General features: G+C 62.9%; 1 protein-coding gene across 1 annotated transcript in view; it reads left to right on the forward strand.

Moving 5' to 3' along the window:
• NPHP4 (nephrocystin 4) overlaps positions 1-25381 on the forward strand; it is a 52861-nt gene that overhangs the window by 5235 nt on the left and 22245 nt on the right. Inside the window, exons 3-10 of the mRNA XM_081085495.1 lie at positions 1542-1714; positions 3179-3243; positions 4488-4849; positions 6854-7035; positions 7659-7785; positions 9906-10088; positions 14036-14162; positions 23806-23867. Coding sequence (XP_080941621.1) covers positions 1542-1714; positions 3179-3243; positions 4488-4849; positions 6854-7035; positions 7659-7785; positions 9906-10088; positions 14036-14162; positions 23806-23867 — 1281 coding nt within the window. The remainder of the gene's footprint in view (positions 1-1541; positions 1715-3178; positions 3244-4487; positions 4850-6853; positions 7036-7658; positions 7786-9905; positions 10089-14035; positions 14163-23805; positions 23868-25381) is intronic.

Here is a 25381-nt window from a genome sequence, read left to right on the forward strand (position 1 = left end):
CTCCAGCGCCACCTCCCGCTCAGAGCGGAGTCCTTGGGTCCGAGGGCCGGTGCGGCCGCTCTGCTCGTTTTGTCTCAGCATCAGGTTCGGTGTAAGTGACAGGGAGAGGCCGCAGCCCTGAGCCTGTGCTTGGGGCGGGCCCGGGAGGCGGGCCCAGCGCTGCGGCGGGCAGGCCACGGTGACCTCCGGCGCGGGGGTCGCGCTGCTGACAGGAGAGGGGGCGGTGGTGTCCCTGACGCCGTGCGCACAGGGTACACGTCACAGGCGGGACGGTGACCAGCACGGCTGGCGCTGGGGCTTTAGACCAGGTCCCGCGTCTTGGAAACAAACATAGTTCTCCCCGGTCCAGTCACCTGTCCGCGGTAAGTGGCTATTATTTCATCATTTTGCAGTAAAAGAAAATAGAATAACGATTTATACCTCCGGCTGATGTGTTAATGTGTCTCTCCGTTATCCCGGCTGACAGTCTATGGTTGCAGTAAATGCTTCCTGGGTGACACGCGGTGACGGCTCGTTACAGGATTAGTCCGGGTTTAAATCCCCTGCTGGGCCCTGCCCGCCTGGCCTGGCCTGACCTCTGCTCAGCCGGGACCCCAGCACGGACGCTGGGCTTCAGGGACACGGAGGCCAGAGCCACAGCCCGGCCCTGTGATGCATGTCCCTGTTGGTCACACACCTCCGCCTCCGACTTCTGTGTCTGTGACTCGGTTAGTTTTAAATAAAAGCAATTGCATCGGCTTCACGAGACAGACGGAGCAGCAGCAGCGAGAGGCGCTCTCATTCCCCGAGGAGAGACGGGGCTGACCCCGGAGGTCAGAGCGGGAAGGAGAGAAGTTATGTGTGGAAACCTCCCAAGAGCCATTTGAGCATCGTCTGCTTGGCTCAGGCCCCAAACGATCGTGTAAGAAAATGCTCTCCACGTGATTTTTTGTGATAAAAGTTGTTAGTGGGCCCTGTGCTGGGATAGCCACCCAGCACCTCGAAATGTGCCAGTGACAGAATTGGTTCAGGCCAGCTTCAGAGTCCTTCCCACACGGCGGGGCTCGGCGCACTGGCAGGCTGACTGGAGTCTGTGCAGCGAGTTACATGCCATGGTGCATATGTGTGGCGGGGCTCGGCACACGGGCAGGCTGACTGGAGTCTGTGCAGTGAGTTACATGCCATGGTGCGTATGTGCGGCAGGGCCTGTCTTATCCTTAGTGCCCCTGGGGTCCTGCCCCGGGGGGTGCGTGGCCCCCAGCCCCTTTCTTCCCTGCAGGGCCTGGTGTCTGTTGGCATTTTTTTGGATGGAAAATTCCCGGAGCAAAAGCAAAGGGCGGGTGTCCTGGGTGGTGGGCGCTGGGGGTGAGGAGCCGGGACTCGCAGGGGCCGCATGACTGTGCCTATTGTCTGGGGCGCCTGGGAAGGGACACGCGCTGCAGGGCCGTGTGTGGGTTTACGTGGCGCTGCCAAGGTGGCAGGGAGCCCAGCTGCGCCCTCTGGGTCCTGCTCTGCAGGTGGCGGCGTCCGGCCCTCACCCGGCTTCTGACTTCTGTTTGCAGCCCGTGTACTTCCACACGTCCTTGAGCCACCCGAGCATCGTGGCCGTGGTGGAAGTGGTCGCCCACGGCAGGCGACGGGACGGGACCCTCCAGAGCCTGTCGTGTGGGTTTGGGATTCTTCGTATCTTCAGCAGCAAAACGGAGTCTCCCCGCACGGCCTCCCAGGACAGACGGTACCTCCTCACGTCCTTACGTCCGGTCCTTGGGTCCCTGTCCTTGGCTTTTCCTTGTCCCTGTGCTGGTGAAACCACGGCCCGCTTGGCCACACAGATGGGCTACGTGTGTTGGCTGATGTGTGTGTGCACAGAACCGGTGGTTCTGCTTGTAACCATTCCAGCCCAGCCGAAGCTGCATTGCCCCCTGGGTCCCTCTCTCAGCCGCAGCCGCTGACCTTTTGGGCCGGAGAGGTCTTTGCTGTGGGTTGTCCTGTGAGTGTAGGATGCCTAGCACGTCCCCGGCCTCCACCTACCAGATGCCAGGAGCACCTCCCCTGTGGTAATGACAAAAAATGTCTGCAGGCATTACCGACTGTGCCTTGGGGGACAGAATCGTTCCTGGCTGAGAGCTGCCATCCTACATGGACAACCATGGGAGGGGCTCAGCTGCTGTCTTTCCGGGGGTGTTTCAGTCACTATGGGTTTCCCTGAGCGGCTTCCTGGGCCCAGGGGCTCAGGCTGCACTGCAGGGCTGGGAGCTGGGCCCACGGGCTGGGAGCTGGGCCCACGGGCTGGGAGCTGGGCCCTCGGGCTGGGAGCTGGGCCCACGGACTGGGAGCTGGGCCCACGGGCTGGGAGCTGGGCCCACGGGCTGGGAGCTGGGCCCACGGGCTGGGAGCTGGGCCCACGGGCTGGGAGCTGGGCCCACGGGCTGGGAGCTGGGCCCACGGCCTGGGAGCTGGGCCCACGGCCTGGGAGCTGGGCCCTCGGGCTGGGAGCTGGGCCCACGGACTGGGAGCTGGGCCCTCGGGCTGGGAGCTGGGCCCTCGGGCTGGGAGCTGGGCGCACGGGCTGGGAGCTGGGCGCACGGGCTGGGAGCTGGGCCCTCGGGCTGGGAGCTGGGAGCTGGGCCCACTGGCTGGGAGCTGGGAGCTGGGCCCTCGGGCTGGGAGCTGGGCCCTTGGGCTGGGAGCTGGGCCCTTGGGCTGGGAGCTGGGCGCACGGGCTGGGAGCTGGGAGCTGGGCCCACGGGCTGGGAGCTGGGCCCTCGGGCTGGGAGCTGGGCGCACGGGCTGGGAGCTGGGCCCACGGGCTGGGAGTTTGGAGCTGGGCCCACGGGCTGGGAGCTGGGAGCTGGGCCCTCGGGCTGGGAGCTGGGAGCTGGGCGCACGGGCTGGGAGCTGGGCGCACGGGCTGGGAGCTGGGCGCACGGGCTGGGAGCTGGGCCCTCGGGCTGGGAGCTGGGCCCTCGGGCTGGGAGCTGGGCCCACGGGCTGGGAGCTGGGCCCTCGGCCTGGGAGCTGGGTGCAGGGAGCAGTACTCTCCAGGGTCTGTTCCCCCAGGGTCGTGGGCGCATGGCACTCGGAAGGCCCAGGAGGTGGACGGTGTTGGGCCCACACACCCTCCTTTCAAAGAGTAGCTGATGTTTGGGGGCTAGAGCTGCAGGCCCATGTAGATGTGTTTTGGGCTCTTGTTTTGCAGGTTGAGACTGTATCACGGCACCCCAAGAGCCCTGCTGCACCCCCAGCTTCAGGACCCCATCGAACGTAAGATCCTCGGCCAGTGTGCTGGCAGCTCCTCCGCACCCCCCTTCCCCGCCCCGCGCTGCCCCAGTCCCTCCTGTGAGCTTCCCTGCACCTTCTCCCCCCCCCCCCCAGCCCCCGCTGCATTTTGTCTCCTGGAGTACCCTTAGGACGAGGACCTCTTAAACAGCCTCCACGCGGCCTCACACATGTGCACACTGGCATTGCCATCTCATCCCTCCTCTGAGGGGAGCAGCAGGCCGCCTGTAGCTCTTACGCATCACACAGCACGTCCCAGGGTGGCGGGGGCCTGTCTGAGGGTGACATCAGGCCCGAGCGAGGCCCACGTTGGGTGGGATGTCTGCGCTCCCTCCCGGCCGGGGCCTGTGAGGCTGGCGGGCCTCCCGCACCTGCCCTGCTGGTGGGACTGTCCTCTGCTCCCGCTGGTCTGCGCTCTTCACTCGCCGCCTGCAGGCCGTCCCTCCCCTCTCCCAGCCTCACCTGAACTCTGGGCTTTGGGTCCCGTTCTCGGGGTTCTGTGGAGATCGGTGGGCTGGGTCTCAGCCTCAGTTCAGGACGGCCTGGTTTTGAGGGCAGGCTCTGTCTTGGAGGCCCTGCCTCAGTGCCTGCCCGGCTGCTCCGTGGGCTCCGTGGGCGCGGTGCTGAGACTGAGGGCTGACCCGGCTGCTCCGTGGGCTCCGTGGGCTCCATGGGCACGGTGCTGAGACTGAGGGCTGACCCGGCTGCTCCGTGGGCTCCGTGGGCTCCGTGGGCGCGGTGCTGAGACTGAGGGCTGACCCGACTGCTCCGTGGGCTCCGTGGGCTCCATGGGCACGGTGCTGAGACTGAGGGCTGACCCGGCTGCTCCGTGGGCTCCGTGGGCTCCGTGGGTGCGGTGCTGAGACTGAGGGCTGGCCCGGCTGCTCCGTGGGCTCCGTGGGCTCCGTGGGCTCCGTGGGCTCCGTGGGCGCGGTGCTGAGACTGAGGGCTGGCCCGGCTGCTCCGTGGGCTCTGTGGGCTCCGTGGGCGCGGTGCTGAGACTGAGGGCTGGCCCGGCTGAGCCGTGCCCGGGCTGCCCGCTCTGGGGGCGGTGTGAGCCAGAGAGCGTTTGTTACATCGCATTAAAAACTAGCGTCCCTAACAGTGCTTCCCGTCTCCCTGGGAAACGGCGCTTCCCGTTGGTGGAGCTGATGTGTCAGGCGCTCAGCGCATCGGCTGACTTGACGGGAAGCCTGTGGTTTCAGCTCTCACGGGTGTTTTCTTCCCAGAGAGCAAGCACCTGACGGCCATCGAGAGCTGCAGCCTGCAGTACACGCTGCAGCCGCACCCGGCCCTGGAGCCCGCCTTCCACCTGCTGCCCGAGAACCTCCTGGTGTCCGGCCTGCAGCCGCCGCCCGGCCTCCTCCCGGCGCCCCGGGACGCTGGTAAGGGCGCGCTGTCCCCTCCGCCTGCGGGTTGGTCTGGCCCCCAGGAACGGGGTCTGGTTGTTCCAGGTGACGCCCTCCGGAGGCCACGCCTGCAGAAGTCGGTCACATGGTACCTGGACGAGGTGTTCTTCACGCTGTACCCCTCGCTTGAGAAATTCGAGGAGGAGCTTCTGGAACTCCTGATCAGCGACCACTTCCGGGAGGTACTGTCTTCGGCCTCGCAGCTCAGTCCCAGCGGGGAGATGCCAGGGCGGGCAGGGCCCCTAACACCGCCCGGGGGTGGGCACCCTGCCACGGGCCTGCGCCTGTCCTTTCCCTCTTTGTGGCTGGAGAGCGACCAAGCCTGTTGTGGTAACTTTGATGGTGACGCTAATGAACGTTCACTCTGATGCCTCTGGAACCAGCCCCCAGCTGATAAGTGAGTTAGTCCCCAGATGAGCACGGGGATGTTCCGGAGATAACCGTGTGCTCAGCACGGACATGAGGTGCTCGGCTCCTCCCAGGGGACGGCCAGAAAGCCCAGTGTCTTCCTCCTTCCCACGCCTGCTGGTTCTCCTGCCCGTGAGCCTCTCCCGCCCACTCCACCTGGAGCCTGTGTGGGGCAGCCTGGACGTGAAGGTGCCTTCCCCCCACCATGTAGTCGGGGGCGACTCTTGCCTCGTGGTTGTGGGCGACGCCGGCCCCGTGGTTGTGGGCGACGCCTCGTGCCCAGCGGGGCCTCTGACACTCAGCTCCCTGTCGGGGACGTGCCTCGTCCAGATCCCTGTGGAGCCCTCAGGCTTTGGGTCTCAGTGCAGAGCTGCCTGCCCTGCCTCCCCTCCACGGCTCCTCTGAGAGCCCCACTCCAGCCTGTTCTCTGGTTGGCCGGGGTCCCCTTGCAGTGCTTGCCCAGGAGGGCGGGCGCTGTGGTTCAGCACTGCACCTGATGGGAGTGGCCGTGTCTGCACACAGTAGGCCTTAACCCTTTGCGGCCCAATGTTATTTTTGGAATTCAAACAGTCTGGTCCAAGTTAATTGACGGGATTGAATGTTGAACTTTTTAGTGTTCTTATTGCTCGACGTTGGACCTGCTCCTAGCGCCTGGTCTGTCGAGTCAGCCTCGAGGTTGGACCGAAAAGGGTTAATATTTATTGTTGAGAGCGAGAGTGCCTCGTCCGGTGGTGCCCATGCTGTGCTGTTGTCTCAGCCGTCAGCAGTTACTAATTGCACACGTGTGTACACATGCACACACACACGCACGTGAAACAGGTGGCTGTCCCTGAAAACGTAGCTCCAGAGAACGGGGTCCCACCTGAGAGAAACGCCACCGGCGCCGGAGGTGGAGTCGGGGCCCGGGTGCGGCTCTGCCACCGCCTGGCACTCAGGGGGCCTGTGCGAGGCGGAGAGCTCGCAGGGCCTCCCCCAAACCACCTCATCGCGTGCTTTCCCGTCCTCGCCGCCGCTCCGCTCCCGCACACACTCGCCGTCCCGGTCCTGCCGTTTGTTTTCATTACTCGAGGATTAACGGCTGCGTTTAGGGCCGTTCCGCTTGGGGAAGGGACAGTGAAATCCGGGGATCGTTGGCAGCGGTCACCAGTTTAATGCCAGGAATAGCCCGGGGCCGTCCTGCTTGTTTGCTCCGGCGCCTGCACGGTTTTGTTGATGAAACACTTTAATATCCAGCCCTCGCTCCGGGGCAGATTCCGATTCCGTTGTTATTGGTTTATGACTCACTGCCTCTTCCTGCTCCCTGTCTCCTGTGCCGCGTCCTGCCAGGCGGAGGCTGGGACACCTCAGGGCCTGCCTCCAGGCGCCACCTCCTCGGGGGTGGGAGGTGGGGCTCCCCTGCCTCAGAGCACGCGGTCCTGTGAGGGGCGCCGAGTCCCGGCTGCCAGTTTGGCGCATCTTGAGAATGGTGGCTCAGCCTTGGGAATGGCAAGAGTTTGGTGACGGGGCATCGGGGTGCATTGCTTGAGAAGGTCACACTGTGAGAGAACCCCACTCTGCCTAGGAAGTGCCCTCGGCCAGCCAGTTCCCACTGGCCGACGTGTCTGCCCTTTGCTGGGGCTCTGCCACTAAGCACCGTGTGACCTGCAAAGGCCTGAAGTTGTCCCCGGCTCTCCTCTCTGCTCACGCCTCCCCCAGGAGCCTTCCCGTGAGCCCCCTCTCCCCTCCGCCCCCCTCCCCTCCCGCCCAGGCTCTTGCTGCCTGACCTGTGCTCTTCCCAGGGGGACGGCCCGCTGGACAGCAGCGCCCTGGAGATCGCCGAGCGGCGTCTGTGTGTCGGCGCGCACAACGGTCTGGGCTTCGTGCAGAGGCCGCAGGTCATGGTGCTGGTGCCCGAGATGGACGTGGCCTTGACGCGCTCGGCCAGTTTCAGCAGGAAAGTCGGCTCCTCCTCCAAGTCCAGGTACTCTCCCGTCCCGAGTCCCGCCCGGGGAGGAGGGAGTGGGCACCCACGTGGAGTTCCCTCGGTGAGGCGTGCCCTCACCCACCGGGCCTTCCCTGGGGCCTGCTTTCCTCTCGCTAAGCCCCATCCGTTTGGAGCCGCCCTCGGTGTTGGGAGGTTGGGCAAGTCCTGTTTTGTGCTGTGAGTTTTGGAATTAGTAGGGGGGCCGCTCCCCACGATGGCCGCCTGCAGTCTGTGCAGATGCTGCTGCTCCCCTGTGCGCCCTGAGCTCAGTGTCTCGCACGAGGAGAATAGGAGGCAGTCATCTTGCTGCTGGGCTCCAGCTGTGCCTCCCAGCCCAGGACCAGGCGTCTCTAAGGGCTGCCCCCCAGGTGGGCAGGGCCGGCCCTGGAGGTGGAGCCTCCCAGAGCCTGGCCGCATCCCTCCACCCTCCGACACCTCTGGCAGTTTAAAACCTGCTCACTGTGGCCCCAGTAAAAGGCCCTGGTTTAGGGAGTCACCCTGGGAGCCAACACAGAGGAGCTCAGTGCCCAGGGAGGGGGGAGGGGGGCGTGCTGCAGGAGCCATGCCTGACGCCTACCCCCCCCCCCCCCGCCCTGCCCCCGCCCTGTGTCCTTGACCAGCTCTGGAAACCAGGCTCTGGTCCTGAGGAGCCACCTCCGACTCCCCGAGATGGTCCATCACCCCGCCTTCGCCGTCGTCTTCCAGCTGGAGTACGTGCTAAGCAGCCCCTCGGGAGTGGACGGCAACGTAAGGCCCGCTCGGTTCCCTGACTTTTCCCGTCAGAGCAGTGGGTGTGGCTCGGAAACCCCTTCCTGGGTAATGGTAATGTATCCGCGTCTGTGCTGACGCACCTGCTGGGGGAGCACATGCTCATGGCTCGGTCAGGATCGCAGGAACGCGCGTTATCCAGCCGTAGTGATTCTGAAGAAAGGCCGCTTCCTGCATTTTTTGTAACCCGCACCTGAGGATAGTTTTTCCATGGATAGTAGAGTGAGGGGGAGGGAGGGAAGGAGGAGTGAGGAGAGAGAAACAGCTGCTGGGATGAGACACACACACGGTTGGGTGCCTCCCACACATGCCCGCCTGGGGCTGGGGATCGAACCCACAACCAAGAAACGTGCCCTTGTCTGGGAATTGAACCGAGACCCTTTGGGCCGCAGGCTGATGCTCTAACCACTGAGAACACTGGCTGGGGGCCCTCCATGGCTCCCTCCTCTGCCCCTGTCTGCACGCGGCCTCCTTCCGTGTGTCCCTGCCTCTCTGTCCTGCTCTTCCATGGACACTCGGCATTGGCCTGGGGGCCTCATCTCGCAGTACTTCATCCATTCCATCTGCACGGAACCCTTTCCCAAGTCAGGCCCAGCCGCTGAGTCCAGGGGTCAGGGTGTGGACGCATCTGCTGGGCCACCGCTCCGCGCACCCCGGGGAGCCCGGCGGGGCAGTCCCCGGGGTCAGGGGTCGGTCTTCTGTACGCTTTGCCGGTGAATGTGTGACACGCCTGTTCCACGACACACCTGCTCACGGTCCCGGCTGTTCCTTGGCCGTTGGTGTATTGTTTGCTCTTACACCTGAAGCCTAAATGGGAACAGTCTGTGCATGGTTTTCCTTTTCAGTTTGCGAGTTGGGCAGGATAGACGCTGTAGAGTAACAGATCTGACCTCCGCCCCTGGAGTCCCCTGGTGGGCGGGCACCTGGCTGGCTCCTCCTCAGTGTGGGGGAGGGGCTGGGGAGGGAGGGTCCCCCTGCAGGTGCCACCTGGCCTGCTTGGAGAGCATGCAGGCTGATAAAGGGCCATTGAACTGCCACGGGCCTAATTGTCTGGCTGAAGTCTTTGTGAAGCAGTGATCGATAGCCCACTAAGCATCCTCTCTAGTTAGAGGCCAGAAACAAAAGAGGGAAAATGGATACACGTGTAACTGAGCGAGATTTCACCCAGGAGAGAGCTGTATTGATCGCCACTAAAGCACCAAGGACTGCGGCGCTGGAAAACTGGGCATCAGGATCCCCCGGTGTGAAACCTTAGACCAGGCGGGTTACACAAGGAGCCTGGAAGCTTGGGTTTTATTTTTGATTCTGTAATACACTGGGTTTATAGGTGACTGTTTACAAAAGTCACCTAGATGTGATTGAACCCCTGCAGTGTTTCAGTGGCCAGTTTTCTGAATACAGTTATAATACTTTCGTTTTTTGAAGGCAATGGATTTAGGCCCTGGCCGGTGTGGGCCAGTGGTTAGGACACCACGGATGGGTCGTGGGTTTGATTCCCAGTCAAGGGCATGTACCCGGGTTGCAGGTTTGATCACCAGCCCAAACGGGTGCGTGCAGGAGGCATCCAATGGGTGTGTCTCTCACATCGATGTTTCTCTCCCTCTCCGACTCTCTCTCAAAATCAGTGGAAAAATAACCGTGGGTGAGGGTTAACAGCAACAAAAAAGGCAACGGATTTATAATCATCTCTTCACTAGTGTCCATCGCTCTTCATTCGTGTGCTGTGGCCGCTCCCTGGTGTCCAGTGGCCGATCAGGACCATTTACTCTGTCGCCGGCCATGAGGCGGGGAAGGCTGATGCTGAGGGTCCGGGTTGGGCCGGGGTCACTCAGATCGGACTCAGCTCTTGTCTCTGACGCTCAAGGCGGGCGCAGAGCCCAGGGCTGAGGGTTGAGGCGCTGAGGGTTCTCACTTTGCTGATTCTTTGCTTGTTCTTCCAGGATGTGGGCTTTCCCTCCCTGAATGACAGGGATCACTCCCTGCCCCCGCCCCCCCCCCCCAGGCCTCGCCACCTGCTCTCCAGTCACCTCCACGGTGAGAGCCCCTGGTCCCCACGTGGGCCGGGGACAGCTCACGGCCTGTGCTCTGTTCCGTTGCAGGCGGCTCCCGCCTCCGCCTCGGCCAGCCTGGCGCGCATGCACACGGTGCGCTGGGCCGTCTGGAAGCCGCCGCCCGACGCCGGCCCCGGGAGCGCGGCGCTGCCTCTCCAGGGTGGGATCCGGCCCAACCCCGCGCGCTGTCTGGCCTATAAGGTGCCCCCCGCCAGCAGGAGCTCCGAGGAGGTAACTGTGAGGCTTCGTAAGCATGACCTGTCCCGCGAGCTTCCGGCCAGTTCGTATGTTTTCAGAAGTTGACAGTTATGTTTGCTGATGCTTCATGAGCAGAGGTGGTCCGTGTCATGGATGTGCCCGTAAGAGTGTGTGGTTGCTGCGTCTGTCCGCTGTGAGCGCGGAGGCCAGTTCCCGTGGGTCCTTACGTCGCGGCTCCCGGGTCAGTCTCCGGGGCGACGTGCGGGGCTGCGACACACACCTGGCACTGAGGTCCACTCTGTGCTGTGTGTCTCCTAGAAAAGGACTTCGTCACGGGTGGTGCCAGGGGGACGCCTCTGTGGCGCGGGTGCTGGGGAGGGCGCCAGGCGGTTGGCGTCCAGCCTGCTTGCCCTGTGACCTGTCACTCACTTGCTGGCCTCTGGCTCTCTCCAGCCACGTACAAGCTGGGGCCACAGCGAGAGGCTGGAAAACCCACCTTTGAAATGACGGTTTCTCTGAACCCCGGTGCAGAAAGCACAGAAAAGAGGGGCCGGGCCCGGGGAAGGGTTGGGGGGCCTCACCCCCGGCCCAGCGGTGGCCTTGCAGGGGGGTAGCCGCCACCAGGGGGACACAGACGTGCGGCATCCGCCGCCCTGGCTCCCGTGCGGGCGCATGCTGCTGGGCAGTGGATGCTCCTGAAATACGCCTGCTGGTCTCGGCACGACTCGGCGTCTCGTCTTTCCCAGGTGCGGGGACCGTCCTGCTAGTTCAGTGTCACCTGTGTGCTGATCCGGCGGCAAACACGACGTCAGTGCTGTTATTTATGACTCGGGTGCGGCTTTGGGGCCGAGCAGGGAACCGCTGAGCGCACAGTTTGCTGTGAGGGATGCCGCTCATTACGGACACAGCTTGCTGCGGACCCACGTGGTCTGGTTGAGGCCTTGTTATAACATTGCCACCCGGCACGCCCCCGCCAGGGCCGGCCCCTCCCTCAGCCTGTGTGTGTGTGTGTGTGAATATTTATTGTATGCAGTGTTAGCCGTCTCCTGCCACCACCTTTCCAAGAGGAAACCTCAAGAAAGAAGAACTGAACAAAAATGAAAATGCAACACTGCGACGTGTGTAGGATGCAGCTAAAGGGCGCCTGTGTGGGGATGGATAGCATCATGTGCTGGTGCTGAGAGGAAAAGGGCTCAAGTCAACAATCCAGTCTTCCACCTTTAGGAGCTAGGAGAAGAACAAAATCAATCTAGAGCAAGCAGAAATCAGTAATAAAGAGAAGAGCAGAAACCAATGAAATGGAAAACAGAAAAATAATAGAGAAAATGGAGAAAATCGATGAGAGTAGAAATTGATCACATGAAAAGACCAATAACATGATAAGCCTCTAGCAAGACTGAATAAAGAAAGCAGGGCGACACCGGTGACTAACATCAGGAACGGAAGGAGGGCTGTCTCAGGACCACAGTGTCAGGAGGATGTTAGGGGAACACAGACTCTGAACAGCTCCGTGGCCACGACTTTGACAACTTCGATGAAACGGGCCAGTTCATCTAAACCAGACTGAGCACCCCAAGCTGGCGCAGGCAACCCGAGAAGACCTGTGACTCGTATAGAAATTGAATTCATCGTTAACAAAATGGAAAAACAAATATCCAGGCCTATTCACTGGGAAGCCTAACCATTCAGAGAGCTGCCCACACCAATTCCGGGTCCTCTCCCAGACAACAGCAGGGATGGGAGCACATCCCAAGTCATGTAAGGAGGCTCGCGTTCCACCAAGATCAGAAACAACAGGAAACTGTGGGCCCTTATCCCTCAGGAGCACAGATGCAAACACTCAACAAGATGTCAGCAAACTGGGTCCGGCAACAGGAAGAACGACACCACAAGCAAGTGGGGTGGCCCCGGGAATGCAGGGCTGTTTCTTCCTGGAAACCACGAGCTGCGATTCACCAGGAACAGCCTGAAGGCGGAGAGCCACGGGGCCACAGCAACTCACTAGGAACAGCCTGAAGGCTGAGAGCCACGGGGCCACAGCGACTCACCAGGAACAGCCTGAAGGCGGAGAGCGAGGGGGCCACAGCGACTCACCAGGAACAGCCTGAAGGCGGAGAGCCACGGGGCCACAGCGACTCACCAGGAACAGCCTGAAGGCGGAGAGCCACGGGGCCACAGCGACTCACCAGGAACAGCCTGAAGGCGGAGAGCCACGGGGCCACAGCGACTCACCAGGAACAGCCTGAAGGTGGAGAGCGAGGGGGCCACAGCGACGGGTGCAGAAAAGCCTGGGCGAGATTCACCCCCATTTATGTGGACACTGAGCACACCAGGCGCGGGGGGGGGGGGGGGGGACCTGCCACCTGCCCCTGGCGTCCGCAGAGCCCTCTAGTGGGCGACACGTCACGGCAGGATGGCCAGCGCCCCCAGGTGGGGACGGGTGCAGCAGCCCTGCCCTGGGAGCTCTGGTGCAGCCAGCGAGGAGACGGAAGTAAAGGCGCGCAGGCTGGGTAGGAAGGGCCAGTGCCGCTCTGGTTTGCAGCCACATGCTCGTCTACGGGGGTGACCCCCGGGGCCACAGCACCCCCTGACGTGAATGAGTCAGCTGTGGAGGTCGCAGGATAAGCAAGAGGTCGCCTGAAAACCCCCACCACGTGTCTATACCGCCAGTGAAAGGAGGGAGGCAGCATTTAAAAATGGTTATTTATACGGGCCTCCCTCAGTGAAACCGAATAGGCGCATATGGCTCTGGGCACGGAACTCTGAACCCCCGTCGCTGGCCGTCCTGTGTCACCGCGGTTACTCTGTGGGGTCAGGGGACCGGTCAGCGGAGAGAAGGGCCATCTCTGGGGGTTGGAGGCCTCAGCATAGGGAAGATGGACGCTCTCTCTGAGCTGATGAGCGGGCAGCGATGAGTCCTAAACATCCAGAGAACTCCAGTCGGTCCCAGCAGGGTTCTCGTCGGTGCAGAGAGCAGGTTCTGAAACGCGTACGGGAGGCGGAGGGGCTAGAAGACAGAAGCCGGTGGTGGAAAGAGCAGTGCATTGGGGGCGGGGGGGGGAGGTAGGGGGGCTCCCGCCGCAGTGAGGAGAGTCAGGAGGCGACGGCAGGGCGAGTGGTGCTGGGAGGGATGGCGTGCAGTCAGCGGGACGGACAGCGCGGAGCAGTCGCAGCGGGCGTCCCCTGCAGAACCAGGCACGCAGCAGCCTCGGCAGGGCTCGGCTTAGGCGGTGAGGACGTGGTCGCACAGGAGCGTGCTCACCAGTGTTCACAGCAGCTCTCTCCGTCCCCCAAGCTGCAGCAGCCCGGTGGCCGTGAGTGGGTGGCTGGTACATCACGTGTGGCGTGCCCCTTGGTGTGCAAAGGAGCGGAGGTGGCGAGACCCTGGCACAGTGATGGCGAACCTTTTGAGCTCGGCGTGTCAGCATTTTGAAAAACCTTAACTCTGGTGCCGTGTCACATGTAGAAATTTGATATTTGCAACCATAGTAAAACAAAGACTTACATTTTTGATATTTATTTTATATATTTAAATGCCATTTAACAAAGAAAAATCAACCAAAAAAATGAGTTCGCGTGTCATAGGTTCGCCATCACTGCCCTAGCACCTGGGTGTGGTGAGTGGAGGAAGCCGGTCTTAAAGGTCGGGCACCATCAATTCCAGTCACATGATGTTCTTGAAAACTGGCCACGAGGGGGCAGCAGGAGGGAGGTGGGTGGCGGGCTGCTCTGTGCCTGCTGTGCTGGGCCCTGGGCCCCGCAAACGGAACGTCAGGTTTACACGGTCAGTTTACATGCGTGTTCAGGGCTGAGACAGACGTGCTGCGAGGACTGCTGGTGTGAGGGCTGCTCTGCGACCACGTGGTCTTCTGAGACGCCGATGTGGCTATAGGCTAGGGACCCGCGGCCTCCTGGGCGTGTGGGGCGAGTGATAAAGGACGCCGGCGGCCTGGCCATCTCTGCTCTCTGCTCTCCTGCAGGTGAGGCAGGTGGAGTCGGGGACCATCCAGTTCCAGTTCTCGCTGAGCCCCGACGGACCCCCGGACACCCCAGGGCAGCCCCGGCCAGAGCGGCGGCCCTCGAGGAGGACGCCCACGTGCCCCGCAAGTAAGTGTTGGCGGGAAGCTGACTTCAGGCCCACAGCCCTCCCGCTGCTCCGGGAAAGCGCCTGGCAGTGCAGGGTGGGTATTGGGAGGTTCGCGGAGGGCTGTGGTCTCAATCGTGGTTGACTGTTACAGCAAGTGCGGCATTGCAGGGTGCGGCATTGCAGGGGGCTGCATTGTGGGTGCTGCATGGGGGGATGTGGCATGACGGGGTGCTGCATTATGGGGTGCTATCTTGTGGAGTGTGGCAGCGTGGCCAGCTGTTATCCCTACGCGTCAGCTGCCAGTGAGCTCAGCTACTCGCAGCTCCCGGCTAAAGGCCCGGGGAAGGCCCCGTTGGTGACAGCTCCCCGGAAGGTCCTGTTGGTGACAGCTCCTGGCTGCCTCCCATGGCTGCCCTGTGAACATGGGCACGAGAACCAGAGCTGGGCCAAAGCCACGGACCACCAGCTCTGTCCTGCGTTGTTAACACAGCTGTGAGTTTGTTGTTTTTAGATACATTTTTACTGATTTCAGAGAGGACAGGAGAGGGAGAGAGAAGCATCAATGATGAGAGAATCATTGGTCAGCTGCCTCCTGCACACCCCCACTGGGGATTGAGCCCACAACCCAGGCCTGTGCCCTGACTGGGAATCAAACTGTGACCTCCTGGTTCATAGGTCGATGCTCAAGCTCTGGGCCACACCAGCCAGGTCAGTTCGTTGTTTTTAAAAATGCTTTCTGCTTCCTTGGAGCCTGTGCAAGAGGGAGGCTGTGGCCTGTCTGTGGCTTTAAGGGAGGGAGTGCAGGTTACCCAGAGTGGCGTCCTGTCCCTCCGTGGGTCGGGGGGTGATGGGTCCACGTGCAAGTAGGAGTCTGAGGAGCAGCTGTGGCCTCGGTTTTGTGCTCAGCGGGCTCGGCACCTTCTGTGGTGTGTCTGGTGCAGGCCTCCTGCTCTGCGCCCCTGGACACCCAGCCGGCGTCCTATGGCGAGAGGCGCGGAGGTCAGGAGGGAGTGTGGGGAGGTGCATGCGGATGAGTGTGCCGCGCCGGCACAGCCAGGGGTGAGCCTGAGAGGGATGGTGAAGGATGAAGAAGGCAGACAAGAGAACAAAGCTGGGGCTGGGTGGGACACTGCCCCCTGATCAGAGAGAGAGCGCCACGGCATGCAAGCCGAGTCTATTTTATAGCAGATTCCAGGAGGCAAAGCCAGGGCGGGTCAGGATGTTTACAACGTTCTCTTGGATTTTGAATCTACTCCAGTGGTTCTCAACCTTCCTAATGCCGCAACCCTTCAATACAGCTCCTCATGTTGTGGTGACCCCCAACCATAGAATTATTTTCATTGCTAGTTCATAACTGTAATTTTGCTACTGTTAGGAATCATCATGTAAATATCTGATATGCAGGATGTATTTTCATTGTTACAAATTGAACATAATTAAAGCATAGTGATTAATCACAAAAACAATATGTAATTATATATGTGTTTCCCGATGGTCTTAGGCGACCCCTGTGAAAGGGTCGCAACCTACAGGTTGAGAACCGCTGATCTGCTCAATTACATGTACCTGATCAAGCTTTGTTTCCTTGCTGCGCCTCCCGCAGCCCACATCACTCAGCCACGTGGCACCACAGGTTCGGACCATAAGGTCAAGCTCACAGCCATAGCCTTTGGCCATAATTGTGCTGGGAGGGCTTTGCCTTCCAAACTAGGACTTGCACGTGACTTTGCCACGAGAGGACAGTGCCCTCTCATTAGTCTGAGGCTTGAACCTGTCCAAACGCCATGCCCAGTGGTTCTCAACCTTGGCTGCACATTCAAATCACCTGGGGTGGGGGTCACAACATTAGTAACAAAGAGACAGAATTTCCGGAGGATGAGGCCCAGAAATTAGGATTTTAACAAGATTCCCAGGTGATTCTAATGTGCAGCCAAGGTTGAGAACCACTGCTGTAGCCGCTCTCCACTGGTGAGCATGGAACCTGAGGCTCTCAGCTTCTACAGGTCTCGCCAGCTGCAAGAATGTTCCAGACTGCGGTGGTTGGAAGGTTAGAAAGGGAATGGGCACGAGGGGAGGGGAGCTCAGCAGTCTTTTCCCAAAGGCTGTGCTGCGACAGGGCAGCCCGTCTCTATCGGCTGTGGGTCCCCGTGCTGGGTCCCCGCCGGGCGTGGGCTTTTAGGAGCGGAGACTGGTTGATGGACACGGGGTTGCTGATGGGGCCACATGGGAGTTTCCTGTCCTGGCGCGAGCAGCTCTGCACGTGGCAGACATGCCTGGCTTTGGAAGCGTTTGGCCCGCTCAGGTCCTCCCTGAGACGGTTAGACTGGCATTGAGTGCAGGCTGGTGAGTGCCACGCTGTGACGAGGCCCTTTGTGTGCTCTGCCCGGTGGCCCTGAACTGTGGGGTCACCAGTCTGGCTGGTTTCTGGCCCGGTGTGGGCACCAGGCACTGGCCAGGGGGCTCCTCCCCAGCCCTGGGTGTGGCGCCGGGTGGTGGCACTGGGGGCTCCCCTGCCTTCTCCAGCTCTGGGGGCCGCCTGCATGCCTTGGCCCCTCCCTCCGTCCCCAAGGCAGCAGGTAGCATTCCCAAATCTCTCCCGACTCTGCCCTCCTGACTCCCTCTCATTTCGGGGACTATGTGATCGCCGTGGGCGGCCCAGGGCACCCAGCGTCTCCCCATCCCGGCCAGCGGTTCGCACCTCAGTTCTCTGGATGTGGATGATTTGGGGGCACCAGTCTAAACAGTGCACAGGGTCGCCATGTAGGAAACGTGAAGTCTAATTTCATGTTGTAGACACAATACATTCTGGATGGATTAACAAGCAAACCTTTAGAAGCTCCAGAATTGGAAGGCGAGGAGGAAGAGAGGTCCCGGAAACGAGCTGCCTGGCCGCGGGGGCCCTCCGCGAGGTGGCCTGTTGGTCAGCGGGACGCAGTAACGGTCAGCGTGAGAGTGACCTTGGACGTCACTGCGGACAGCGTGCAGGGCAGGGTGTTGAGAGGCAGCAGGCTCCGAAGGGCGTGGGCCGGCTCGCCAGGCGGCGTCCCTGCCCCTCCGGTTCCTCCGCTGCCACGTGGGGTGGGTCACGGACCTAAACACGAGAATCAGAACTTGTGGAGCTGCAGGGCAGGCCGGAGCGTGTTTGCGTGGTGTGAGGGCTGTGATTGTTAAACGTGAACGTTCTGCGTGAGGAGACACATCCACACAGTGAACAGGCGCCCCGGGACTGAGGGTGACACGGCCACGGACGTGAGTTGGCGGACCGAGGCGATGAGGAAGCCGGAAGAGGATCCAAAGAGCTGCCGCCAATCAATACGAGGGAAACAAACAACCGAAGAGGAAAGTGGGCCAAGGACGCGAGGCCGCAGAGGATCAGTGAGCAAAGACCCGCCCCGGCCCAGGGCCGCCCGGCATTGTCCTCCTCGTCCTGCCGCTGCTGTTATCCCCTGGCTGGCAGCACCCGTGGGCAGCGGCCACGGTCAGACCCTTCCAACCACAGTCCGTTAACCCCACACCCACAGGCCTGGAGACCAGGCGCCCAGCGGGCAGCAGCGAGCACAGTGTGTCTCCATGGGGATGCTTCTGACCCCAGCCCCCGGGTGCACACCTGGGCACGGAGCCGCCCAGGGAAGTGGCTTCCACCCGAGACAGCTCCGTGTGGGTGTGGCTTCTGCCCGTTACACCCGCCATTCCGAGGAGCCTGAGGGCATTTCCTCAGGGGGACCCCTGCCCCTTCCCCATCCATCCCGCAGATCCTCCTGGGAGCCTGTGACGGGCCAGGCTTTAGAGTGACAATGAATGAACAAGTTACACACGTGTAGGTAGCGGAAGGAATCAGGTTTCCTCGGGCGGATGGTGAAGGCGGGACGCTGCGTGTGTGGGGCTAGTGACCAGGGCGCGATCTCCTCCCCGCAGTACTGCTGCGAGCGTGACGCGGCTCCACACACCCGTCTCATGAAAAAGGGGAGTCTGACTTGCGGGGACCTTGATGTGATTGGCCTGTGCCAGGAGCTCTGTGTCCAGCTCCATCCACGGGGAGGGGTGCGTCTGGGCCGAGGTCAGAGGGCCAGGCCAGGCCAGGGAGGGGGCAGTGGGGCTTGTGGGCCGATGACCTGCTTTGGCTACTCATCTTCGCTCTGTCGGGAGAGCCGCGGAGACATGGAAGCGACTGTGCCTGTGTTCCCGGCCGCCTTGCGTTACAAGCGCAGGTTGTGGCTGGACTGGAGCGCAGTCACAACATGCAGATCCCTGATGGGCAGCGTCCTTTTGGTCGCGTCTTTGTCGGGTACAAGGGATGCAGACTCGGCTCAAAGTAGCTCGAACGAGGGAGGGACTTTATGGGCTCGTGTGATAGAAAAACGCGGAGGTGGAGCTGAAGTGAGGCATGGCTGCGTCGTGGGGACTCCGTGTGATCGTCCCCGTCTGTCCCTCCCACAGCCTGTCCCCTGGCCCTCGAGCTGCCAGTGCTGGCTTCTCCCAGGAAGGGCTTCTCCACGCGGTGGCCCGGGAGTGCCACGCTTCTCCTGGCCGAGGGTTGCTCTGCCGGGTGTGGGTGCACCGAGCTGCAGCCTGCCTTTCTGGGTGCAGAGCTGCCGGGCCCACGCTGTGGGGTCCACACTGTGGGGTCCACGCTGTGGTTCCACACCAGGAGCCGACTCGGGGGGCTGGGAGGATGGGAGTCGGACTCGGCAGACGTGGCAGCGTCACCTGCTTTCCAGCGACCACTGGGGACAGCAGACCGGCGTGGAGAGAACCCGGTCTCTGGTTCATCTAATTGGGATTTATCGCTGCCTTCCCACCGCTGCACACGCCGCCCTCACCCGGTTCCGAGCGTTTGAAGACACGGCCTCCCGAGACCCAGTGGAACCGACTTAAACATCCATTGCGGTTGCGTCTGATGGAAACTTTTCTGACTCCAGTATTTCACCAGCGTCTATGGGCCCTGTGGAGGCCTTAATGACGTGCGGCTGTCACTGTAAGTGAGGTGCTTGGGCTTCCTGTTGTGAATTATCCTTTTTATTTCATCCATAAATGACAAGGGAGCAGGGGCTCTCTCATCAGCCTCCGGAGAGCCTGCAGGCAGCCACTGGAGGGCGCTCCGTCCCCACTTTTCCTGGCTCGGAACTTTCCTGACCCACATTTTGCTTTCGAATGTTCTGCTGGTGTCGGACTCCGTTGTGTCCCCTTCATCGATGTAGAACTGCCATGTGGAGGGGCTCATTGAAAATACGCCCCTCCAGCAGGCAGCGTCCTTCTCCGTCCAGGAAAGCGAGCCGGTGGGAGGGGGGAGGGAGCGAGCGAAGCTTTAAAGGGGCCTGAGGGCCCTTTGCTGGCGAGTGGCAGTGAGCCTCCGCGGATGGCATTCTGCGGGCCCTGCAAGTGACCCCAGCCTGGGGCGCCCCAGATCCTTAGCCCCGCCCACGCTCCGAGCTCCCCCAGCATGGGGGCCCCAGATCCTCAGCCCCTCCCACGCTCCGAGCTCCCCCAGCATGGGGGCGCCAGCCCACTCCCTTGGTCTCTTCCCGGGTGTTGCTCACCCCCGTCCTGTGCTCAGAGTCGGGGGGGGGGGGGTGACTTTGACCCCGAACCATTAGGAACGAAGCCTCTCGGATGGGTTTGCCTGGTGAGTGCTGTGTCCGGAGCACGGTAACTGCTGATTAGCTCCCGACTTCCAGGGCCTGCCCAGGGAAGCTGTTTTCACAACCTTCCTTTGAGTTGTAGCGACTGTCTCTAGCAGTGATGCCCCTCCCTTCCCGGCCTTTGGGGGCAGCTGCTGTCCCCTGTCCTGTGACATCACCAGAGCCCCCACCCTGCCTTGGTCTGAGCTCAGCGGTTCTCAACCTGTGGGTCGCGACCCCTTTGGCGGTCGAACGACCCTTTCACAGGGGTCTCCTAAGACCATCCTGCATATCAGATATTTACATTACAATTCATAACAGTAGCAACATGACAGTTACGAAGTAGCAACGAAAATAATTTTATGGTTGGGTCACAACATGAGGAACTGTATTTAAAGGGCCAGAAGGTTGAGAACCACTGATCTGAGCTGCTGCAAGAACTAAGCCACGGCGACCCCCTCCCGCCCCCCCCCCCCACCCCATTAACTGAGCCTTCAGTCACAGACAGGATCTGGCCCCTGGGCAGCACTCCCTCCCGAGCGCCCCCAGCAGGCTCTGCCCCCCCCCACCGCCCCCCTCCCGCAAATGCACAGCTGTGTCCAAGCACCAAGCACGGTCGCAGGAGCAGCTGGCATCGGGATGAAGGGCTTCACCTGCCTGGAGCACGGGGCCCACGCCCGCCAGCCGCCCGCCATCGCAGGAAGGGCCGCGCTGCGGGGTCCCCCAGCGTTTGCAGAGAGGGTGCTGCCGCCTCCGCCCTCCGCAGCTGGAGGGGGTCTCCGAGCAGGCCCTGCCCCATGTCACTCACCTGCACTGTTTCTGTACCTTTCAAAGCGCCGTCCGGTGAGTGTTGGCTCTTGCCCGGTGGATGCGCCCATGACTGCAGTGCCCTCCGGGCAGACGCAGGGTGGGGGCGGGGCGCCGGGCAGGACAGCAGGGCTGGCAGCGCCCCTGCTCGCCTTTGCTGAGAGGAGGCTGCGCCTCCAGCGGCCGCACTCAGGCTGGAGGCCTCGGCTCTGTGGACAGCGGTTTCAGGCGGGAGAGTGATGGAGTGACAGCGTCAGGGAAATGCAGCCCGCAGACGTGGCCGCACTCGCCGAGCTGGAAGGGAGCTCCTCCTTCGTCTCAGGCCGCGGTGTCTCCGTCCACACAGCTCAGCGTGGCCTGGGCCCTGGTTTCGTCCCTCCTGTCTGGGCACCGCAGCTCCCCGCCCTCGGCCCTTGAGCCGCCCGCCACGTCTCTGAGTCCCTGCTCTGTTCACCTGAAGTCGGGCCTGCGGTGGCCCTGCCGCCTGACGTCGCCCAGGAAGGAGCCCGCGTGGCGTGGCAGAGGCACCGGAGGCAGCGCAGCGGCCTGGGGCCTCCTCCCTCGGTGTGAGCCGGGCGCAGCACGGGTGTAGCCAGGGGCGTGTTCAGGGCTCGCGGGACAGACGGACACTGCGCAGGGCGCGTGGGGCTCGCTCCCTCGGCTCTGACGTGCTCGGCAGCCGCTCCTGCCGACCCAGCGCCGCCTCCCCTTTGCATGTGCACGCCCTCCCCGCACCCCCCCCCCCGACCTTGACTCCTGGGCTGCCCTTTCTGGGGCTTGTGCGGCCTGATGGACCCTGTGCCCAGCGGTGCAGCCGCAGACCTGTGCGCGCCCAGCTGTCACTGCACGTGTTCCCCGTCGTCTCTGGCGGAAGTGGGCTTCCCAGTCGGACAGTCATCCTGGCTGTGGGGGGCGCCGGGGGTTGAAGCGAGGGCTCTCGGGGGACACGTGTTCTCTGGGTGCGGCCGTGTGGTTTGAGAAGTGACTTCACTGCCCACGACGCGGGACGTAAAGCAGGTGTGAAGCGAGGGATGTTGTGGTTTTGGTGCGTTTTCCTCCGCCCGCGCCTCCCTGGGCACGGATTGGGGCTTCGTGCCCTTGGGTCACCGTGGGCTAGGCCAGCAGAGGCTGTTCTGGGTGCTGTTTACTCGCTGGGAAGATGAGGTTGCGTCCGTTTTCGGGTAAAGAATTGCCTTAAAGAACACAGGGCGGGTACCCCGCTGGGAGAACCGGAGGCTTTAATGCCCAACGCCCCGCGGGCTCAGACTTCACTCCGAGGGCTCAGCGGACTCCGTGGAGGGCGGGCTCCCGGGCCGGGCCCTCTTACCCGGGAGAATGGAGCCTCCTGCCGTCTTCCTCATCACCGAGACCCGCCTGCGGAACTGTCTGCATTTAGGGCAGACCAAAGGAGGCTCCTGTGCTGGCTGCTGCGCTCCCTCTGCTGCGCAGCGCGGTGGGGCGGGGCTGCCGGCAGAGCTCCAGACGGTCTGGGAGGGAGAGGCCGCTGCTTCGAGGACAGTGGCCCAGGCCGAACCCCATCTGTGTTTTGCTTCTGCTGAAGCGCATTTTCCTGGGAAGCCGACTCCACCGGTTCAGCGACGCTCTGACTCCCTCCCCGGTGAGCGCATCTCGGAAGCTCAGGCTCCTCGGCTGCAGCGTGTCGGGGCGTGGGCCTCTGAACGGGGCTTGTTAGAGGGAGTGGGCAGCCGGCCGGCGGGGCCCAGGGGCTGAGCGTCGACCTAGGAACCGGGAGGTCACGGTTTGACTCCTGGTCAGGGCACAGGCCCGGGTTGTGGGCTCGATCCCCAGTGTGAGGCGTGCAGGAGGCAGCCGGTCCATGATTCTCTGTCATCACTGATGTTTCTTGCTCTCCCTCCCTCTCCCTCCCTCTCTCTGAAATCAACAAACATAAAAAGAGCGGCACTGTGGGAGCTCCCTCTGCGCCCCTGGCTGTCCCTGCCCCCCACTCCCCACCAGCCCGGCCCTCAGCCTGGGCGCACCGCCTGCCCTCTCTGGGTGGGTTCTGGAGCAGCTGGGAGGGGCTGTGGCGGGCGGCCTGGGCGCACAGCAGGACGGTCTGGGTGGCGTTTCGTGTGCTCAGTTGCTCCTCGGGGACAGAGGCCGCGTTGCTGTTGGTTTTGTTCGGTGACTGAGAGCGTCCAGGGAGGCGCGGGCATGCTCTGTGGAGTGCGCGGCACCTCCCGTCACTGCCTGGCGGTGAGGCTGGCTGGTCAGCAGGTCCCGAGGCCTGCCCTGTGCTGTGGGTCCTGGGGACTCGGGGCTGCAGGGAAAGGGGGGGCCCATTGGCTCACGCACGTTCATGGCGCTGCCTGTTCCCCGGCTCAGGCGTGGCTGTGTGGGGACTTTGGCAGCAGAGGCCACAGAAGAGGCAGGGCGAGGCCAGGGCAGTGGTCAGAGCCACAGGAGGCAGGGCTAGGCTGCCACGGGTGGGCTGTGACTTCAGGGTCCAGGCTGCCCTGAGTCCAGCGGGGGTGGTGGTCACGTGAAGTGGGCAGAGTCTGGTGTCTGAAGGGAACTAGTAAGCGAGGCAGGGTGTGGCCCTAAGGGCTGGAGAAGGGCCGTGGCCCTCGGGGAATCCACGCGCGTCTCCCTGGCAGGCGAAGGCGTGCAGCACGTGTGAAATGACTGAGAGGCAACAGGTGCCCAGCGCGCAGCAGTGCCAGGGGCTGCCTGCAGGGCCAGGGCCCGGGGCTGCTCGGCCTCAATTCCCCCAGGGCTGGGGGACGGGGCGGGAGCAGCACAGGCCCCCAGCCGCCTGCCCCTCCCGACCACCGACCACCGTGCGGGACAGTGCTCCGCAGGCGCTCAGCCTGGGGCCCTCAAGGTCAAAGGACACTCTCAGCCCCTCCTAGGGGGAGCGCGTGAGGGCCTGCCTGGACTCTTCCTGGTGCTCACAGGCCCACCCACCCGCGAGTGGGGCTCTGCGGCCAGGCTGTGCTTAGCGGGCAGTCGGGAGGCGGGGCCAGCGCTCAGGGCCGCAGCAGCCAGAACTCTGGGTTCATTCTCCGAGGCAGTGATGGGAGGAGCCCCCTGTGGGTGCTCTGCACGCCCACGTCTCTAAACTGCTGAGCGTGGGGACGGCCTGGTCACTGCTGCCCAACCCCAGTGGCACTGGGCACCCCCGACGGAGACGTTCAGGCCCTGAGGGGTTGGGGCTCCGGGTGCCCTGGGCCCCGCTGAGGCTGATGGCTCCCTCCGGCCCTGTGCTTCCTCCCAGGCCCGCCAGTGCCGCCGCCCCAGGGGCTCGCCGCCTCCCAGAACTCGCCTGTGGGACCAGGGGTAAGTCCAGAACCTGCCGCCACAGCCTCGGGTGCCGAAGCGTCTCTGCATCTTCAGGGACAGTCGATGCCCCTGTGCTTTCGGGGCTGGGAAGGGGCTGGGCGCGGAGGGGAGGGGCCGCCTGCTGCGTGGGGTGGCCGGGGTCCCGTCTCCCTCCTGCCCGTCTGTGCAGCGGCTGCCAGGGTGGCTTCTGGGCCCTGTCAGGGACCCTCCGTTGGCATCAAAGGACTCTCTCCCTTTGAAACAAGTGTCTGCCTGGCAGTGTCTGAGGGTTGAGAGTGGTCAGGACTGAACAACTTTACTTTCTCCCCGAGACGCCGAGGTGCGGTCTTCACCCCTTCTCTGCCCCCCGCCCTGCCGGGAGAGGGCCCGCCGTGCCCGCTGCCCAGGGCGCCCGGACGCGCGCAGTGCTGGGGAGATGGGCACAGCCTAGCTTGTCGGTGGCTGCCTGTCGGAGGGCAGACCTGGCTGTGGGCGGGCCTGTCCGTGGCAGGTGCCTGCGTGGCAGCAGGGCTCTGGCTTGCTTGGTCATCGTGTGATTGTGAGCGAGGTCAGAGTTGGCTTGTCCTCCCGGTGGCTCCCTCTGGCAGCATCACCTGGAAGTGACTTTCTAGAAAAGTCGAATAATTTGGGATCAGAGGCCGTCCCCGGGGAGCGGGCTGGCTGTGTCGCATGCAGCTTGGAACCTGGATGGGAGTGATGTTGTGTTTTCCCTGCGGCCGTCCCAGCACTGTCCCTCCAGCATGTCCACTCCGGGACCACGGGGCAGCCTTCTCACTCCCAGGGCTGCTCTCTGTTCCCTGAAGATGCTGCCGGGTCCCCCCAGCCACATGCATCCTCACCCATGCCTGGGCACTTCGTCATGCCCTTGTCTGCCTGCGCCAGCACGCCCATGGCCCGTGGCCAGCTGTCCTGGGCACCTTGTCATGCCCTTGTCCGTCTGCGCCAGCACGCCCGTGGCCAGCTGTCCTGGGCACCTTGTCATGCCCTTGTCCGTCTGCGCCAGCACGCCCGTGGCCAGCTGTCCTGGGCACCTCGTCATGCCCTTGTCCGCCTGCGCCAGCACGCCCGTGGCCAGCTGTCCCTGCTGATGGGAAACGCCCCGTTCCAGGGCAGGAGGCGGCCAGGTGCCGGGTGCCGGGTGCTGAACCCTTCCCGTGGACTTCCATGTAAGGCCCCTGACAGTCCTGCGATGCAGGTGCCACGATCACCCCATCTTACAGATGAGGAGACTGAGGGAGATAGTAGGTGACCTGCCCATGGTCACACGGTGACGAAGTGGCAGAGGGGGAGTCCGCCCGCCCCCAGTGGTCTGTCTCCAGAGCCCGCCGGCCCGTTCACGTCAGAGGAGCATGGGGATCAGAACCGGAAGGGCCTTGGCGACGGTCAGCCCAGGGGCGGAGGGGAACCAGAGAGGACCCTGCCGCCCACGCGCGAGAACCTGGCGTCCCCGGCCCTTCCTCCCCTCCACCTGCTTGTCCTTGTGGCTGCGTTTATTCAGATGCTAGGGGCCA

The sequence above is a fragment of the Myotis nattereri genome (genome assembly GCF_964212035.1).
Source record: "Myotis nattereri genome assembly, chromosome: 3".
NCBI lineage: Eukaryota > Metazoa > Chordata > Mammalia > Chiroptera > Vespertilionidae > Myotis > Myotis nattereri.